This window comes from Podarcis pityusensis (assembly GCF_964106645.2).
Source record: "Podarcis pityusensis genome assembly, chromosome: 2".
Classification (NCBI taxonomy): Eukaryota; Metazoa; Chordata; class Lepidosauria; order Squamata; family Lacertidae; genus Podarcis; species Podarcis pityusensis.
This window is the reverse complement of record NC_138029.1, coordinates 124,089,034-124,109,071: the sequence shown is the minus strand read 5'-3', so window position 1 is coordinate 124,109,071 and position 20,038 is coordinate 124,089,034. Positions and strand designations below refer to the sequence as shown.

Here is a 20,038-nt window from a genome sequence, read left to right as displayed (position 1 = left end):
CGGTCTGACGCGTCTGTCTCCAGCCTCATCGGCTTCTGCAGATCCACATGTAGGAGCTGTTCCTCCGACGCGAACGCCTTCTTTAGCTTTTCGAAGGATCGTTGGGCACTTTCAGTCCAGATGAACTTCTTTTTGCTACTGAGACAATCCGTGATGGGTGCGGTCAAGTGGGCGAAGTTCTTGATGAACTTCCGGTAAAAGTTGCTGAACCCGAGGAACCTCTGCACATCCTTCCATGTTTTGGGGGTCTTCCATTCCAGCACCGCCTGCACCTTGCTGGGGTCCATGGCTAGGCCCCTGTCCGACAACTTGTATCCCAGAAATTCCACTTCTCCGGCGTGAAATTGGCACTTCTCCAGCTTGACGCACTACTGATGCTTCTGCAGCCTCTTCAGCACTTCCCTGACGTCCTGGACATGCTGTTTCTCATTGTCCGAATAGATCAGGACGTCGTCCAGAAATGCTACGCAGTTTTTGTACAGCAGGGGTCCCAGCACATGGTGCATGAAGCTTTGAAAACAGGCTGAGCCTGACTGTAATCCAAATGGCATGACCAGGTACTCAAAGGCCCCTAGGGGGGGTAAACATGGTGGTTTTCCATTCGTCCCCCTCCCTCATCCTAATCAAATTGTATGCTCCCCTGAGGTCCAGCTTGGTAAAGATCTTCCCCTTCCTTACCCAAGTTAGAATGTCATCAATTCTGGGAATTGGGAAGGTCACGGGTTCCGATACGAGGTTCAATTTTCTATAGTCCACGACCAGCCTGGGCTGATCCATTTTTTTTTGTCCACAAAGAACACAGGGCTGCCCCCCCACTGCCTTAGATTCCCTTATGAAACCCCTTTTTAGGTTCTTGTCAATAAAGTTCCGCAACTCCTGCATCTCCCTGTCCGACATGGCATACAGCTTACCCACTGGCAGCTGCGCCCCAGGGAGTAGGTTGATTTGGCAGTCAAAGGGCCTATGTGGTGGCAGCCTGTCCGCCTCCCTTTCGTTGAAGACCTCCTGTAAGTCAGCGTACTGTGGCAGCACCTCTCCTCTTGGCTTCATGTCATTTCTGCCACTCTGGCCAACCTCAACCTGGGCTTCCCCCCCCTAGACAGTGTTCCAAACAGTGAGCTGACCCAAAGATGACTGTCCGTTGACGCCAAGCCACCACTGGATCGTGTAGCACTAGCCAGCTCATGCCTAATATTATCGGGGGTCCCGCCAGTGTGGCCAAATGAAAGGCAATGGTTTCTGTGTGTCTGGAAACCCTCATTCTCATTGGTGGGGTTTGATGTGTCACCTCCCCTCCCAGCAGCTCCCTGCCATCTATCGTGGTGACCTGGAGAGGAAAATCAAGTGGCAGCAGGTGGAGTTGGTGCTCTAGTGCGAACTCCTTGCTAAAAAAATTACAGCAGCTGCCTGAATCCAGCATTGCCTTCACCTTGACTGGGTGTCCATTTGGGAGTTATAGCACCACCTCTATCGCTATTGACGCCTTGGGTGGGTCTGGTTGGGGCACTTCCATTAGTTGCTCGCCTGGCTGCTGTGCCCCCTGTCGGCAGCCAAGCGTTGGCGTTTCCCTGCACCTTGTCCTCCGCCCCCTCCTCCTCGCTACCAGCGGCTCCCACCATCCCTTGCCAAGCCTTTCTTTGTGGACAGGCCCTGGCAAAGTGTCCTGGCCGTTGGCAGAGGAAACACTTCTTGGTGCTTTTGCCAGCCTTTCCCTCCCTTTTGCACCCTTGGTTGGCGTTTAAAACCTCTCGCGCGCGCGCTCCATCGATTTCCATTGGCTCAACGGACCCGGAAGGCTGCTTTGGCATCTGAGGAATGCGGTAGTCAGGGCAACGCTCTCCTCTCCCTTCCTGCCTTTCCAAAGCGCGCGTTTCCTGCCGAGCTCCTATCGCAAGCGCCGCTTTGGTCAATTCGTCCATAGATTGCGGGCAGGGCGCGTGGGAGAGCTCGTCCTTCACGGTTGGGTACAACCCCTCCTCAAACAGCATCCGTATAGGCAGGTCAACTAGGTCCCATTCGAGCCAGTGTATTAGGATCGCAAAACGGGACCAATAGTCTCTAACGGATAGGTCCCCCTGCTTGCACCTCATCAGCTCCTGCTGGGTTACACTCTGCCCAATTTGGCTTGAATACATCGCGTCCATAGCCTGGAGGAACTTCCGAACATCCCTCATGGCAGCATTCTGCGTGGCGATTAGGGGCCTGACCCATTCACGCGCCCCATCCTGAAGGTGCCCCACGATATATGCCACCCTCTCAGCATCGTCAGCAAAGTCATCGTGCTGCAGTTCCAAAGCGTACTCTATTTCCGTTCGGAACGCGTTATAGTCCTGGGGCTTCCCCCCAAACTTGTGTACCAGTCTCGGCACTTTCTTTGCCACTGGGGTGGGTCTAACCTGCGCATCCTGAGTTCGCCTTTCATCCAGCCGCGCCGTCAGCAGAGCTGTTCCAGGTCCCGGTTCCTCTTCACCAGGTCCTGCACAATCGCAGCTTGCTCCGCTGCACCGGCACCTCCAGTCTGGCTCATGGTTCCTTGCCTGTGCACAAGTAACTTCAGCCACTGACGGATTGCTGTAATGGTTGTAAGGGGTTACTTGTGCGTAAGTTGCCTTCAATTTCGGTTAGATTGCCTGGCTCACCATGCCTTAGCTGACAGCCCACACTCCGTGGCCGGTCAGTCGCTTGCAGAATCCGTCAGTGGGCGTTTCTTGAACCTCTTCCAGCATAAGAGCTGTTTGACGCCAAGTCTCCTCCTACTTTCCCTGCGCGGAACTCGTCTGCACAAGTAAGGGGAAGGCAGAGGCATGTCAGCGCTCTCCCCACTAGTCTCTGGTGAAGGGTCTTGGAGACCTGTCTCCAAATCCTCCATCTCCTTCTCTTCTCTACTGGTGTTACGCTGAATTCCTCCCCCCCCCCCGCTGGTCCTTTCTCCAGCATCGCTTTGGAGCCCTGCCTCCACCTCTCGCTCTGATGTCAGTTCCCTGACATTGATGTTATGATCTAACAGGGAATTAGAGGGTCCATGATCCCTCAATTCTCCTTCTTGACTTCCTTACAAAAAGCTCTCTTGTCAGGATCCAGCAACGTCCCTGCCTCCTCTGAAACAAGCAGGAACATCTTCACCTACACACTCCCCATCAGCTGTTGCCTCAGTCTAAATTTGGTCTAAATTTAAAGCTTTTTCTAAATATCTTTCTTCACTTTGAATCTCCTCTCATTTTTATGAGGAGACCAACTCCGTATAGTTTAATTGGTAACAGAAGATGGAAAATGACTATTACTCACACTTAATCTAAGCACAACAGTCACAAGAGCTTCTGACTTGGAATTCGGCTATGCGATGTTGAATGTTCTCTGTTCTCCGCTGTTTACCCTTTTTTGTTTAAATTTATACCAATTCATGAACCCAGAACTCATACACTGATCACCAACGAGGAACGACATGTTATTCCTGCAAATTTATTTAGTCTACATATTTGTATCATACATTAGTCTTATATGATCCTTGTTTTTAAAAGAAAAGGAAAAGTTATTCCTAAAAGAAAAGAAAAAGGCAAAACACAGAGGCCCCATCGGCAATCAGTCCTGAAATTAGGATCAGGTAATTTAAAGAACCCCTTCATGGATCACTGCCTTGCCGTGGCGAAGGGGCTTGAAGAACTCAGAGAAGCTATGAACTATGCCGAGCAGGGCACCCAAGATGAACAGGTCATAGTGGAGAGTTTTGACCAAACGTGATCCACCGGGAGGAGGAACCGGCAAGCCACTCCAGTATCCCTGCCAAGAAAACTCCATGGACAAAGACAACAGGCATATAAAAGTTATGACGCTGGAAGATGAGCCCCTCAGGTCGGAAGGCGTCCAACATGCTACTGGGGAAGAGCGGAGGGCAAGTACAAGTAGATCCAGAGCTGATGAAGCTGCTGGGCCAAAGCCGAAAGGACGCTCAGTTGCGGATATGCCTGGAAGCGAAAGGAAAGTCCAATGCTGTAAAGAAAAATATTGCATAGGAACCTGGAATGTAAGAACCATGAACCTGGGTAAGTTGGAGGTGGTCAAAAATGAGATGGCAAGAATAAGTATTGACATCCTGGGCATCAGTGAACTAAAATGGACGGGAATGGGTGAATTCAGTTCGGATGACCATCATATCTACTACTGTGGGCAAGAAACCCGTAAAAGAAATGGAGTGGCCCTCATAGTCAACAAAAGAGTGGCGAAGGCTGTACTGGGATGCAATCTCAAAAATGATAGAATGATCTCGATACGAATCCAAGGCAGACCTTTTAACATCACAGTAATCCAAGTTTATGCACCAACCACTGGTGCCGAAGAAACTGAAATTGACCAATTCTATGAAGACTTACAACACCTTATAGAAGTGACACCAAAGAAGGATGTTCTTCTCATCATAGGGGATTGGAATGCTAAAGTAGGGAGTCAAGAGATAAAAGGAACAACTGGCAAGTTTGGCCTTGGAGATCAAAACGAAGCAGGGCAAAGGCTAATAGAGTTCTGTCAAGAGAACAAGCTGGTCATCACAAACACGCTTTTCCAACAACACAAGAGACGACTATACACATGGACATCACCAGATGGGCAGCATCGAAATCAGATTGATTATATTCTCTGCAGCCAAAGATGGAGAAGCTCTATACAGTCAGCAAAAACAAGACCTGGAGCTGACTGTGGCTCAGATCATCAGCTTCTTATAGCAAAATTCAAGCTTAAACTGAAGAAAGTAGGAAAAACCACTGGGCCGGTAAGATACAATCTAAGTCAAATCCCTTATGAATACACAGTGGAAGTGAGGAACAGGTTTAAAGATTTAGATTTGGTGGACAGAGTGCCTGAAGAACTATGGATGGAGGCTCGTAACATTATACAGGAGGCAGCAACGAAAACCATCCCAATGAAAAGGAAATGCAAGAAAGCAAAGTGGCTGTCCAATGAGGCCTTACAAATAGCGGGGGAGAGAAGGCAAGCAAAATGCGAGGGAGATGGTGAAAGATACAGGAAATTGAATGCAGATTTCCAAAGAATAGCAAGGAGAGACAAGAAGACCTTCTTAAACGAGCAATGCAAAGAAATAGAGGAAAGCAATAGAATGGGAAGAACCAGAGATCTGTTCAAGAAAATTGGAGATATGAAAGGAACATTTCGTACAAAGATTTCCATAATAAAGGACAAAAGTGGAAAGGACCTAACAGAAGCAGAAGACATCAAGAAGAGGTGGCAAGAATACACAGAGGAACTATACCAGAAAGAAATGGATGTCCCATATACCCCAGATAGTGTGGTTGCTGACCTTGAGCCAGACATCCTGGAGAGTGAAGTCAAATGGGCCTTAGAAAGCACTGCAAATAACAAGGCCAGTGGAAGTGATGGTATTCCAGCTGAACTATTTAAAATTTTAAAAGATGATGCTGTTAAGGTGATACACTCAATATGCCAGCAAGTTTGGAAAACTCAGCAGTGGCCAGAAGATTGGAGAAGATCAGTCTACATCCCAATCCCAAAGAAGGGCAGTGCCAAAGAATGCTCCAACTACCGCACAATTGCACTCATTTCACACGCTAGCAAGGTTATGCTTAAAATTCTACAAAGAAGGCTCAAGCAATATGTGGACCGAGAACTCCCAGAAGTGCAAGCTGGATTTAGAAGAGGCAGAGGAACCAGAGACCAAATTGCAAACATGCGCTGGATTATGGAGAAAGCTAGAGAGTTCCAGAAAGACATCTACTTTTGCTTCATTGACTATGCAAAAGCCTTTGACTGTGTCGACCACGGCAAACTATGGCAAGTTCTTAAAGAAATGGGAGTGCCAGATCACCTCATCTGTCTCCTGAGAAATCTCTATGTGGGACAAGAAGCTACAGTTAGAACTGGATATGGAACAACTGATTGGTTCAAAATTGGGAAAGGAGTACGACAAGGCTGTATTTTGTCTCCCTGCTTATTTAACTTATATGCAGAATTCATTATGCGAAAGGCTGGGCTGGATGAATCCCTAGCCGGAATTAAGATTGCCGGAAGAAATATCAACAACCTCAGATATGCAGATGACACAACCTTGATGGCAGAAAGTGAGGAGGAATTAAAGAACCTTTTAATGAGGGTGAAAGAGGAGAGCGCAAAATATGGTCTGAAGCTCAACATCAAAAAAACGAAGATCATGGCCACTGGTTCCATCACCTCCTGGCAAATAGAAGGGGAAGAAATGGAGGCAGTGAGAGATTTTACTTTCTTGGGCTCCATGATCACTGCAGATGGTGACAGCAGCCACGAAATTAAAAGACGCCTGCTTCTTGGGAGAAGATGAATGACAGGCCTAGACAGCATCTTGAGAAATAGAGACATCACCTTGCCAACAAAGGTTCGTATAGTTAAAGCTATGGTTTTCCCAGTAGTGATGTATGGAAGTGAGAGCTGGACTATAAAGAAGGCTGATCGCCGAAGAATTGATGCCTTTGAATTATGGTGCTGGAGGAGACTCTTGAGAGTCCCATGGACTGCAAGAAGATCAAACCTCTCCATACTGAAGGAAATCAACCCTGAGTGCTCACTGGAAGGACAGATTGTGAAGCTGAGGCTCCAGTACTTTGGCCACCTCATGAGAAGAGAAGACTCCCTGGAGAAGACCTTGATGTTGGGAAAGATGGAGGGCACAAGGAGAAGGGGGCGACAGAGGACGAGATGGTTGGATAGTGTTTTCGAGGCTACCAGCATGAGTTTGACCAAACTGCGGGAGGCAGTAGAGGACAGAGGTGCCTGGCGTTCTCTGGTCCATGGGGTCACGAAGAGTCGGACACGACTAAACGACTAAACAACAACAACAATTTAAAGAATCATGGCTTCTAGTGCTGCGCAAGGGATCAGTGAGTTCTCTGATATTGGTAGGGCATTCAGAGCCCAGTACTGGCGCCAATACATCGCGGTGGCCGGGGAGCTGTGACGTATTCCTGGCTCAAATTGCCTGCAGATGTCAAAGGCGCTGGAAGGCAGGTGGAGGAGCCCAAAAAGGTGCCCACCTTCTCAAACTCCATCCGCCTGCCTGCCTCATCCCACCCCCAAAATGAGCAAGCCCCGATACCTCTCCAGCCCCATCCATCCATGTCCCCATCTCCCCTCCCCTGGGACTCACCAGATATCTCAGAGGTCCCTGGGAGGGAACGCTCAGAGGCTGTAAGGAGGGATGCAGGAGACAACCTGACCAGGTCAACTGTCCATCTTCCCCCTTCCATCCTCGCTAGGTTTACAGATTCAGTCTCTTTCATCCTTCCTGAGGACTCGGGAAGCCACCACAAGCTGCAGGGTCCTGGGAGAGAGGAAGAAGCAAAGGGAGCCTCAGAGGCCCTGCAGGGATTTTCCTGCCCTAGAGAAGCACAAATGGGGCAGCCCCTTCCCAACACAAACCCCATTTGAAACATCTACAGTGATTCCCATTTAATCTGTTTGCACCTCACCCCACTTCGTAAGGCTGGCATGGTATGCACAGTAGTGACTGAGAGTGGACCCGATTGAACTCAGTGGGGCTTATGGATCGAACTTGGTGCAAAAACCAGGCACAATCCTGTCCCCAAGCCTGAAAACTGCAACCCCAAAGCATGGGCAGAATACAGCCGAGTAGCTATTACATGTAGGTGCCCCCACAACTCAATGCAAGAGATGACTTAGCAGTTGAGCTGGCTGGGCCCCAAACCTCTTTCTGCTCATCATTAGAGCTGCTGAGAGACCCTAGAAGGTTGGTAATAGGATCTGGCTCCTGCTGTTTCTTAGCCACCTCCTCATCTTCCTTATTCACGCAAAATGTAAGACCACTCCTAAAGGATCTACATTGGTTTCCAGTATGTTTCCAAGCAGAATTCAAAGTGTTGATGCTGACCTTTAAAGCCCTAAGCGGCCTTGGCCCACTATACCAGAAGGAGCATCTCCACCCCCATCATTCAGCCTGGACACTGAGGTCCAGCACCAAGGGCCTCCTGGCGGTTCCCTCAGTGCAAGAAGAGAAGTTACAGGGAAGCAGGCTGAGGGCCTTCTTGGTAGTGGCGCCCTCCCTGTGGAACACGCTCCCATTACCTGTCAAGGAGATGAGTAGCTATGTAACCTTTTGAAGACACCTGAAGGCACTTCCGGGTTAGCGCCTTTGGTAATGGCGGAATTCCTCTGATCAGGAGGAATTTGCCTCGTGGAAATCGGGTCTGGCCACCATGGCGATGGCGGAGACCCATCAAAAATCACAGGCGGGTGAAGCCTGTGAACGTGGGATTTGGCGGGCACCTTTTGCGCCTCCCCTACTCGCGGGGAAACCCGGTTTCGGGGATCCGGAGCGACGTGGGGTGAGCGGCGCGGTGCTGTGAATCGACTGCTTCTTCCACGGAGCGAAGCCGCACAGCCGTTGCCGGAGAGCGCTGACTTTTCCTGTGGACAATTTGATCTTAAAGCAACTACCCATGAGTAGAGTGAAGAATTGGATTTTTTAAAAGACTTAATTTGGCACCAAAACAGGGAGGCTCAAAACAGGAAGTCCGCCTTCCCCTTTTGTAAATAGACTGAAGCAAAGAGGCTGCAAGCTAAAGTCTTGGAAAGCCTACTGTAAAGGACTAAATTTCCAGCAGTAAAAAATATTAAACCCCCCCCTGGAAGCAGGAGAAGAGGGGGAAGTTCTGGATCGTATATGCCTGCAAGAGAGAGGGAAGGAAGTTAAAATACCGCAGACCGCAGAGGAGGCTAGGGAAAAAGTTGCTGCTGTGGAAGGTAAAGTAACACATCTGGAAACAGAGAGTCCCAGCCCTACAGAGGCAACTCGAGGATCACAAGTTGACGCTTTCTATGATTGAGCTCAAGGAAAAACAGACGAATTTGAGGATCAGAGCTTTACCTGAACTGGAGAAGGATAGTTTGATAGACTTTCTCACGCAGGAATTTGCAGATTTTTGGGACTTGGACTTGGATCAAGAGGAATTCAGAATTGTGAGGGCCTTCAGACTTGGAAGAGGAGGGAAAAAAGAGAAGAACAGAATAAGAGACTGTTTGATCACCCTCTGAACTAAAGAAGAGAGAGATAGAATTTTGGGTTGGCATTACCAGAAGACTTTGGAAGTACAACAGTCAAGAGTGGAAATACAGTGGTGCCCCGCAAGACGAATGCCTCGCAAGACGGAAAACCCGCAAGACGAAAGGGTTTTCCGTTTTGGAGGCACTTCGCAAGACGAATTTCCCTATGGGCTTGCTTCGCAAGAAGAAAGCCCATAGGGAAATCTCTGGGGACCTCTTTTAAATGCTGGCGGTGGGGAGCAAAGCCTTTCGCCCCCCCTCCGGCCTTCAGAAGAGGTCCAGGAAGGCCGGCGGGGCCGAAAGGCTTTGCTCCCCACCGCCAGCATTTTAAAAGCGGTCCGCGATAGCAGGGAAGCGCTTCCCGCTATAACGGACCGCTTTTAAAATGCTGGCCTTCGGGAGCAAAGACTTTCGCTCACCGCCGGCCTTCAGAAGAGGTCCTAGACCTCTTCTGAAGGCCGGAGGGGGGCAAAAGTCTTTGCTCCCCCCCGCCTGCCTTCCCTGGACAGCGGAAAAGCGCAGCGTGTTTCTCCGCTATCCCAGACGGCTTTTGAAGGCAGGCGGGGGGGGGCAAAGACTTCCCGATGCTCTTTTGAAGTCCGGCGGGGGTCCAAGGGATTCCCTCACCGCCGCCGGCGTTTAAAAGCACTCTGGGGAAAGCAGTGAAGCGCGCTGCTTTCCCCCAGCGCTTCTAAAGGCGGGTGGCGGTGAGGGAATCCCTTGGACCCCTGCCGGACTTCAAAAGAGCATCGGGAAGTCCGGCAGGGATCCTAGGGATTCCCTCACCGCCGCCCACCTTTAGAAGCGCTCGGGGAAAGCAGCGCGCTTCGCTGCTTTCCCCAGAGTCCTTTTAAACACAGGCGGCGGTGAGGGAATCCCTTGGACCCCCATCGGACTTCCTGCAGCTCTTTAGAAGTCCGGCGGGGGTCCAAGGGATTCCCTCACCGCCGCCCGCCTTTAGAAGCGCTCGGGGAAAGCAGCGCGCTTCGCTGCTTTCCCCAGAGTCCTTTTAAACACAGGCGGCGGTGAGGGAATCCCTTGGACCCCCATCGGACTTCCTGCAGCTCTTTAGAAGTCCGGCGGGGGTCCAAGGGATTCCCTCACCGCCACCCGCCTTTAGAAGCGCTCGGGGAAAGCAGCGCGCTTTGTTGCTTTCCCCGGAGTGCTTTTAAACACAGGCGGCGGTGAGGGAATCCCTTGGACCCCCGCCGGACTTCCCGAAGCTCTTTTGAAGTCCGGCAGGGGTCCTATGGATTCCCTTCCAGCCGCCCGCGTTTAAAAGCACTCCGGAGAAAGCAGCAAAGCGCGGTGCTTTCCCCGAGCGCTTCTAAAGGCGGGCGGCGGTGAGGGAATCCCTTGGACCCCCGCCGGACTTCCCGAAGCTCTTTTGAAGTCCGGCGGGGGTCCAAGGGATTCCCTCACCGCCGCCCACCTTTAGAAGCGCTCGGGGAAAGCAGCGCGCTTCGCTGCTTTCCCCAGAGTCCTTTTAAACACAGGCGGCGGTGAGGGAATCCCTTGGACCCCCATCGGACTTCCTGCAGCTCTTTAGAAGTCCGGCGGGGGTCCAAGGGATTCCCTCACCGCCGCCCGCCTTTAGAAGCGCTCGGGGAAAGCAGCGCGCTTCGCTGCTTTCCCCAGAGTCCTTTTAAACACAGGCGGCGGTGAGGGAATCCCTTGGACCCCCATCGGACTTCCTGCAGCTCTTTAGAAGTCCGGCGGGGGTCCAAGGGATTCCCTCACCGCCACCCGCCTTTAGAAGCGCTCGGGGAAAGCAGCGCGCTTTGTTGCTTTCCCCGGAGTGCTTTTAAACACAGGCGGCGGTGAGGGAATCCCTTGGACCCCCGCCGGACTTCCCGAAGCTCTTTTGAAGTCCGGCAGGGGTCCTATGGATTCCCTTCCAGCCGCCCGCGTTTAAAAGCACTCCGGAGAAAGCAGCAAAGCGCGGTGCTTTCCCCGAGCGCTTCTAAAGGCGGGCGGCGGTGAGGGAATCCCTTGGACCCCCGCCGGACTTCCCGAAGCTCTTTTGAAGTCCGGCGGGGGTCCAAGGGATTCCCTCACCGCCGCCGGCGTTTAAAAGCACTCTGGGGAAAACAGTGAAGCGCGCTGCTTTCCCCCAGCGCTTCTAAAGGCGGGCGGCGGTGAGGGAATCCCTTGGACCCCCGCCGGACTTCAAAAGAGCATCGGGAAGTCCGGCGGGGGTCCAAGGGATTCCCTCACCGCCGCCCGCCTTTAGAAGCGCTCGGGGAAAGCACCGCGCTTTGCTGCTTTCCCCGGAGTGCTTTTAAACGCGGGCGGCTGGGAGGGAATCCCTTGGACCCCCGCCGGACTTCAAAAGAGCTTCGGGAAGTCCGGCGGGGGTCCAAGGGATTCCCTCACCGCCGCCCACCTTTAAAAGCGCTCGGGGAAAGCAGCGCGCTTCGCTGCTTTCCCCAGAGTCCTTTTAAACGCAGGCGGCTGGGAGGGAATCCCTTGGACCCCCTCCGGACTTCCCGCAGCTCTTTTGAAGTCCGGCGGGGGTCCAAGGGATTCCCTCACCGCCGCCCGCCTTCAGAACAGCCTTCTGAAGGCTGGCGGTGGGAAGAAAAGCCGTTCTCCCCCCGCCTGCCTACAGAAGAGGTTCGAGGAAAGAGGCGAAGGAGCGCTGCCCCTTCACCTCTGTCCCCGGAGCTTGCCCTTCCCCCCCCGGCCTGCCTTCAGAAGAGGTCCGGGGACAGACTGTCCCCGGACCTGGTCTGAAGGCGGTTTCCATAGGAACGCATTAATTGATTTTCAATGCATTCCTATGGGAAACCGTGCTTCGCAAGACAAAAAACTCGCAAGAAGAAAAAACTTGTGGAACGAATTAATTTCGTCTTGCGAGGCACCACTGTATTTAAAGACATCCCGAAACATCTTTTGGACCTTAGGTCTAACTATGGAGATTTGGTGGCCCTGCTGAGAAGGAACAAAATCATCTTCAGGTGGGAATTTCCCCGAGGTCTATGCTTCAGTTTCAAAGGAAGGAAAATAAAAATAAGATCAGTAGAAGATAAAGCCAAGTTTTTGAATAACTACGAAGAAGACCTGCAGAAGGAACTTGGAAAAGAGCCAAGAGCATCGGACAGAAGTTCACCAGACAGAAGACTAGAGCAAAGAGCACTGGACAGAAGATTAGTAAATAGAAGAATCATGGATATAGCAGCATTATCCTTTAGACTGGATCGCCCAGTGAATGTGACACCAACACCACCAACAGAAGAAGAGCAAGCATCGAGTGCAGTTGGAGGAAAATCAGAGTAATTACACCATGGCATTGCAAGTATTAAGTTGGAATGTGAATGGACTGAACTCCCCGGAAAAAAGAAACATGTGTGATAAGGCTACACAGGAAGATATTGAGTAATAAAAGATTGGGCCATGAATTTATCTCATCAGATAAAGTTAAAAAAAGAGGAGTAGTCTTTTATGCAAAGGAGAGCCTATAAATTTATATTTAAAGATGACCAAGGAAGATTTGTTGCAATTGAAATCCAATCTCACAAGGAGAGAAATTTTTGATAGTAGGCATCTATGCACCAAATGAAGGAAAATCGGAATTTTTTAAGAAGCTACATGAGACTCTGATGGACTACATGGATTACAATATGATTTTGATGGGAGATATGAATGGAGTGGTGTCTACAAACATGGACAAGGCACAGAGACAGGTAGTCACCCAAGATGGTAGACTACCAAAAACCTTCTTTGACATGACTGAAAATATGGATCTAGTTGACATCTGGAGAATGAAGAACCCTCTGGGAAGAGAGGGAACTTTCTTCTCTGAGGCCAAAATGACATGGACAAGAATTGACCAAATTTGGGTAACTAGAGGACTGGTTCCGAAGACCAGTAAAGTGGAAATTTGCTCTAAAACTTGTTCTGACCATAATGCTGTGAAGATGGAAATGAAATTGACGCCAATTGGTTCCTTTAGATGGAGGATGAATGATACTTTGTTTAGGAATGAAGAAGTGACCAAGAAGGCCCAAAAAACTTTGAGAGACTATTTTGAGAGAAATATGAATACCACAGAGGAAAAAGGAGTAATCTGGGACGCAAGTAAAGCGGTTATGAGAGGATTTCTGATACAACAGAATGCAATTAAGAAGAGAACTCAAAATGAAAAAAAAAGATAAAATCCTGGAGAAAATAAAAGAAGGAGAGAAGAATTTGAGAGCAAAACCAAAGTCACAGGAGATCCTGAAAGAGATAAAGTTATATCAAGTACAATATATGAAAATGATGAATCAGGAAATAGAATGGAAGATTAAACAGATGAGACAAAAGACATTTGAATCAGCAAATAAGTGTGGAAAATTGTTGGCTTGGCAAATGAAAAAAAGACAAAAACTTAACACTATTACGAATTTGGAAGTGGAAGGAAAGAATATACAGAACCCAGTGGAGATCAGAAAGTGCTTCCAGAGGTACTTTAAACAACTATATACACAGGAGAAGCAGAAAGAAATGGACATTGATTGATTTCTGAAAATAAATGGACTACAGAAAATCTCTCAGGAATTATAAAATAACGGAGCAGGAAGTAGAAGGAGCCATACAGAACATGCAATTGGGTAAATCTCCAGGACCGGATGGTTTGACTTCAAGATACTACAGATCTCTGAAAGAATGGTTAATACAACCATTAAAGGAAGTATGTAATGAAATACTGGAAGGGAAAAGGGCACCAGAGTCATGGAAGGAAGCCTATATTACACTTATACCGAAAACAGAGACTGAAAAGACACAGCTTAAGAATTACTGCCCCATATCGCTGCTTAGTGGATTATAAAATTTTTGCAGATATTTTGGCTAAAAGATTTAAAAAGGTGTTAGTAGAAGAAATCCAAGATCAAGCGGGCTTTCTCCTGGGCAGACATTTGTCTGATAATACGAGGAACATAATTAATATCTTAGAAAAACTGCAAGTAAATATTAATACTAAAGCAGTTCTGATATTTGTGGACGCGGAGAAAGCCTTTGACAATATTTCTTGGAGATTTATGAAGAAGAATTTACAGGGGATGGGGGTAGGTCAAGGTTTTGAAAATGGTATAGGTGCAATTTATTCAGAACAAAAGGCTAAATTAATTGTGAACAATGTAGTGACAGAAGAATTTAAGAGAAAGGAACACGACAAGGTTGCCCAATCTCTCCATTGCTTTTTATATCGGTCCTGGACGTTTTGCTAAATATGATTAAAGGTAAAGGTAAAGGTACCCCTGCCCGTACGGGCCAGTCTTGACAGACTCTGGGGTTGTGCGCCCATCTCACTTAAGAGGCCAGGGGCCAGCGCTGTCCGAAGACACTTCCGGGTCACGTGGCCAGCGTGACATCGCTGCTCTGGTGAGCCAGAGCCGCACACGGAAACGCTGTTTACCTTCCCGCTGGTAAGCGGTCCCTATTTATCTACTTGCACCCGGAGGTGCTTTCGAACTGCTAGGTTGGCAGGCGCTGGGACCGAGCAGCGGGAGCGCACCCCACCGCAGGGATTCGAACCTGCCGACCTTTCGATCGATCGGCAAGTCCTAGGCGCTGAGGCTTTAACCCACAGCGCCACCTGCGTCCCCTAAATATGATTAGAAGGGACCAATTGGTTAAAGGTATACAAGTGGGAGCTAAACAGTACAAACTGAAAGCATTTGCTGATGATTTGGTACTGACTTTACAGGAGCCAGAATCTAGTACTAAAAGGGTACTGGAATTGATTCAAGAATTTGGTCAGGTAGCAGGCTTTAAGTTGAACAAGATGAAAACTAAGGTTTTAGAGAAAAACCTAACTGTGATCGAGAGAGATAAGTTTCAGAAGGAGACAGGATTAACATTGGTTAAGAAAGTGAAATATTTAGGGGTTAACATGACTGCCAAGAATGTGAATTTATTTAAGGATAACTATGAAAAATGCTGGATTGAAGTGAAAAAGGACTTAGAAATATGGTCAAATCTGAAGTTATCACTGTTAGGCCGAATTGCTGTGATAAAAATGAACGTATTGCCAAGGATGCTGTTTTTGTTTCAAACTTTGCAAATCTTGGACAAAATGGACTGTTTAAAGAAGCGGCAGAGAGATATCTCTAGATTTGTCTGGCAGGGCAAGAAGCCTCGAATAAAATTTATGATATTAACTGATGCTAAAGAAAGAGGTGGATTTGCCCTGCCAGACCTTAAACTTTATTATGAATCAGCCGCTTTTTGCTGGCCGAGAGAATGGCTGCTTCTTGAAAACACTGATGTGCTGGACTTAGATGGTTTCAACAATGTATTTGCTTGGCATGCATATTTGTGGTATGACAAAGTTAAAGCACATAAAGCGTTTAAAAACCATATTGTCAGAAAAGCACTGTTTAATGTCTGGATAAGATATAAGGATTTGTTAGAAAATAAAACCCCAAGATGGTTGTCACCAATGGAAGCGAAGGCTCAGAAAAAACTCAATATGGAGGCCAAATGGCCGAAATATTGGGAAATTCTGGAACAAGAGGGAGACAGAATAAAACTGCAGAGCTTTGAAAAATTTAAAAATAGAGTGCGAGACTGGCTCCATTACTACCAAATAATGGAGGCATATAATTTGGACAAAAAACTTGGCTTCCAGGTGGAAAAATCAAAATTGGAAACAGAATTGTTAGATCCCAAAACTAAGAATTTGTCAAGAATGTATAACTTGCTGTTGAAATGGAACACTCAGGATGACACGGTGAAATCTGCTATGATTAAATGGGCACAAGATGTTGGACATAATATTATGATGGCTGACTTGGAACAGTTATGGACCACAGGTATGAAGTTTATGGCATGTAATGCCTTAAGAGAGAATTTAATGAAAATGATTTACAGGTGGTACATGACACCAGTCAAGCTTGCAAAAATTTATAACTTACCTGACAATAAATGTTGGAAATGTAATGAGACTGAAGGTACATTCTTTCACCTTTGGTGCACGTGCCCAAGGATTAAGACATTCTGGGAGATGATTTATAACGAAATGAAAAAGGTATTTAAATATACCTTCCTGAAGAAACCAGAGGCCTTTCTCCTGGGCATGGTCGGCCAACTGGTGCCAAAGAAGGATAGAACTTTCTTCATGTATGCTACAACAGCAGCAAGAATACTCATTGCAAAGTATTGGAAGACACAAGATTTACCCACTCTGGAAGAATGGCAGATGAAAGTGATGGACTATATGGAGTTGGCGGAAATGACTGGCAGAATCCGAGACCAGGGAGAAGAGTCGGTGGAAGAAGATTGGAAAAAATTTAAAGACTATTTACAGAAATACTGTAAAATTAATGAATGTTAGAAGGATGCTGGAATGAAGTTATATGGCTTTAGCAGAAATGTTGCAAAGAATTAAGTAAAAATAGATTGTTAATGGATTAAAGAGAAAAATAAGGCTAGATTGTGTTAAGATAAATTATAGGAGAGAAAACTGAGGAAGATGGAAAGGATTTGCTGAAACAGCTAACAGAACTGGAATACAAAAAAGGGAGGTGCGAGGAGGTCACTGAAAGAAGTAAATGAAAGATAAGATATGGAATTATTGGATGTGTTTTTAACTGTTTTTGATTTTGTTTTGTTAAGATTAGTGTTTTTGTTTTTTTGTATTGTATTGTATTGTTTTGTTTTGTTTAACTTTTTCCCTCTTTTTGTAATCTTTAAACTCTTAATAAATATTATTTTTTTTTAAAAAAAGAAGATACCTGAAGGCAGCCCTGTATATTGTATAGGCTGGAAGCCGCCCAGAGTGTCTGGGAAAACCCAGTCAACTGGGTAGCAGGTAAATACTATTATTATTATTATTATTATTATTCATACAGGATGTTGATGGCGGTGGCAGCTTCACCCCAGTGCCTTGCCAGGGCAGGAGGGGCATGAGTCTTCCTAAAAATGTTGAGCTGAGCAAGGCTGGATGCAGCTCCTGCTGCCAAGAGTGGCACATGCCAGTCTGTGCACTGGCTCAGCTGGGAGGGGGCAGATGTTTAGCTGCTGATCCATCACAAGGTTGGAAACCAGATCTCACCCGGCCCTAGGGACTCCTCCCAAGAATCCTGGGAGCCAGAATTGGTTCAGGACCCTGAGAGGTGCAAGGAGACAGCTTCAGCCCTGCTGTCCAAAGACTGCAATTCCCAGAGTGGTCACCAATGCACCCTTCTTGCCAGGGAACTCTGGGAATTGTATTTGGGTAGATGGTGGGAGAGGGTCTCCCCTCCAGTCTCCACACTTGGCGGGAGGGGGGCTGTATCTCCCCACTCCACAGGGCTTCTCCTTCCTCGGAGTCCTTGGATGCTTCTCTGTGTTATGAAATGCGACCCTCCCCTCAATCTGAAGGGGGCTTATTTGCATGCCCCCCTTTTGTTGCCCCAAAGACTCCTCCCCAAAAAGGAAGGCAGCATCTTGATCCAAAGGAAGAACAGAGTTGCAGACCTGCTGGACACTCAGCCCCTCCCTGGCTTGGCAGAGAGGAATTGGGGTAGGACCCTCTGCTCCCTCACTTGGGGGTCTCCCCCCCCCATGTATGAGCTGAACGGGGGACCCCTTGCCTCCTCCCTTGCAGCCCTGGGACCCCCTTCTCCCCGCTGCACCCCAAGGGGGAAGAGAGAAGAGACTCACCGGATTCCAGGAGGGGCGCCGAGGAAGTTTTTGCAAAGCAGAGAGAACAAAGCAGCCTCCTCTTTGCTCGCAGGAAGGGACTGGGCAGGGAGGGGCTTCTGCTGGGGAGGACCTTGCCCCCCCACCGCCCTCCCCTTCCTGTCCTCTCTAGGAATCCCGCTCTGCTCCTTTTAACCCTTGGCAAGCCGAAGGCACCGAGACCGCCCCTCCCTCTCCCTGCCTGCTTCTGCGCTCTAGGGGCTGCCCTCCCTTCTCCATCTGGGCCAAGGACTCTGCATCAAGGCCCCCCCCCCATTCTTATGCAGACTGACAAGGGAAGTGGGGGTTCCCCGTTACCATTCTGCCGTGTGCATCTGGATCCCTACTTTGAAATGACTAAATAATTGAATGTTAAAGGGCCTCTCCTGGAAGCGCCTTCCCTGGGACCCACCGGCAGGGAACGTGGGATCTGGCGGCGAAGTTGGGGACCTGCAGGGTCTCCTTGGAAGTCTCCCCCCCTCCACACACACACACGTTTCTCTTTCCCTGGAGGGCCAAGAGATGCTCCCCTGCCCTGCACCCCCAGGGGCCCCTTTGCGGAAACTGACGTGCGATGCCCACCAAAGGGAAGGCGAAGGTGAAGGACCCCTGGACCTTTGTCCGCAGACAGCTCCCCCCCTTTCTTCCCCACACCAAACATAACCACAGTTTTGAAAATCCTCCATACTCTGGGCATGTGCAGATTTCGCAGCTTTCTGCAAACCAGAGGCAGGGCTTGCATGGCAGGATGAAGCCCCTCCCCCCCGCAGGAGATTACCCTCCCCCCACGCACAATAACACTGGGATATTCAAAAGGTAAAGGACCCCTGGACGGTTACGTCCAGTCAAAGGCGACTGTGGGGTTGGGGCGCTCGTCTCCGCTGTCAGGCCGAGGGGGCTGGCGTTTGTCCACAGACAGCTTTTCCGGGTCACGTTGCCAGCAGGACTAAACTGCTTCTGGTGCAACGGGGTACATTGGTGAAAACCAGAGTGCACAGAAATGCCACAACTGCTTGTACTGGTATGTTTTTGAACTGCTAGGTTGGCAGAAGCTGGGACAGAGCAATGGGAGCTCACCCCGTCGTTGGGATTCGAACCCCAACCTCCCTTGTCCTTCAGATGAGGGTCCCCATCACCAAAGAGGGCCCTCAGGGTTGACTCCCCAGGGAGGGGGTGGAAAGAGGCTCAGGAGCCAACTCCTAGGGGCCACGGTTCCATTGACCCCCTCCCAAAAAAAGTTGATTGACATTAAAATGCTGAGGGGTGTGTGGCATCATCTCATCCATTAGCCTGGGAGGAAGAGGGTGTGGGAGGGAAGCCCAGCCAAGCATTGCCAGGGGACGGTTGGGGGCGCTGGCAGAAAATTTCCTGGAGGGGCTCCAGAGCTGCCTTGGCGTCTTCCTCCTGCTCAGGAATCTGATTGAAGGAAAGCGGGGCGTGGGGGTCCTAGTCCCACTGCACCCCCTTCCTCCAGGGAGTTTGGATTCATGGAATCCTAGAGCCAGCCAGCAAAAATCGCAGAGAGCATGCGAAGCTAACTCTTTATTAGCAGAAACAAGGACTGCTCCAGGGAGCCAGGAATAGTCAGCACTCAACTCTTCTCAGCAGTTGCAGAGATCCGGGTGGAAGAAGCTCAATCCAGATAAGACCGAGGCACTGTTAGTGGGGGGGTTCCCTAGGCCACCTGCTCTTCACGGGGCCACGTTTCCTCCTCCAAAGGAGCAGGTTCACAGCTTGGGGGTACTCCTGGAGCCTTTGCTGTCGCTCGAGGCTCAGGCGGCCTCAGTGGCCCAGAGTGCCTTCCATCAGCTTCAGTAGTAGAAGCAGAAGCTGTGAGCATACTGTCTACTTGGATCTCATTTAAGTCAGGAAGGGAAAGATCTTCTAGAAAGAGAAGAATCCCAAACCAGTTATGAAGGGTGCGGTGACCCCCTGGGTCTTCTATACTGTCAGAAGTACCTCAGGAGCGTGGAAACTGACAGAAAGTACCACCTTGTTTAAGAATCAAAATATTAAGTTGCAACAACTAAGTTAAGGAGCTGAAGTGAAATAACTGGAAATAAGCTCAGCATTGGCCACCCTCTCTAGACACCTGTAACATCGAAGAGGAATAACTTAAAAAAAGCAACAGAAGTTTAAAAAAGCTGTGCATTTACTACTTTGTTTAGAACCCTGTAACACACACTAAATTTAGTACAATTTATTAATAGGTTTACTGTTTCCTGAAAGAACATTATCTATCTCCTGACACATCCTTTGCTTTTTTCAACTTTGTTCTGTAAAATAATCTTTCTTGTTTGTTCAGCTTCTGCCAGAGTCTCCAAGGATCATT

At 48.9% G+C, this 20,038-nt stretch overlaps 1 protein-coding gene across 1 annotated transcript in view; it reads right to left on the bottom strand.

The window, feature by feature from the left end:
- LOC308469484 (uncharacterized protein) overlaps positions 1–20,038 on the bottom strand; it is a 74,835-nt gene that overhangs the window by 10,716 nt on the left and 44,081 nt on the right. Inside the window, exon 3 of the mRNA XM_080992004.1 lies at positions 7,145–7,318. Coding sequence (XP_080848130.1) covers positions 7,145–7,318 — 174 coding nt within the window. The remainder of the gene's footprint in view (positions 1–7,144; positions 7,319–20,038) is intronic.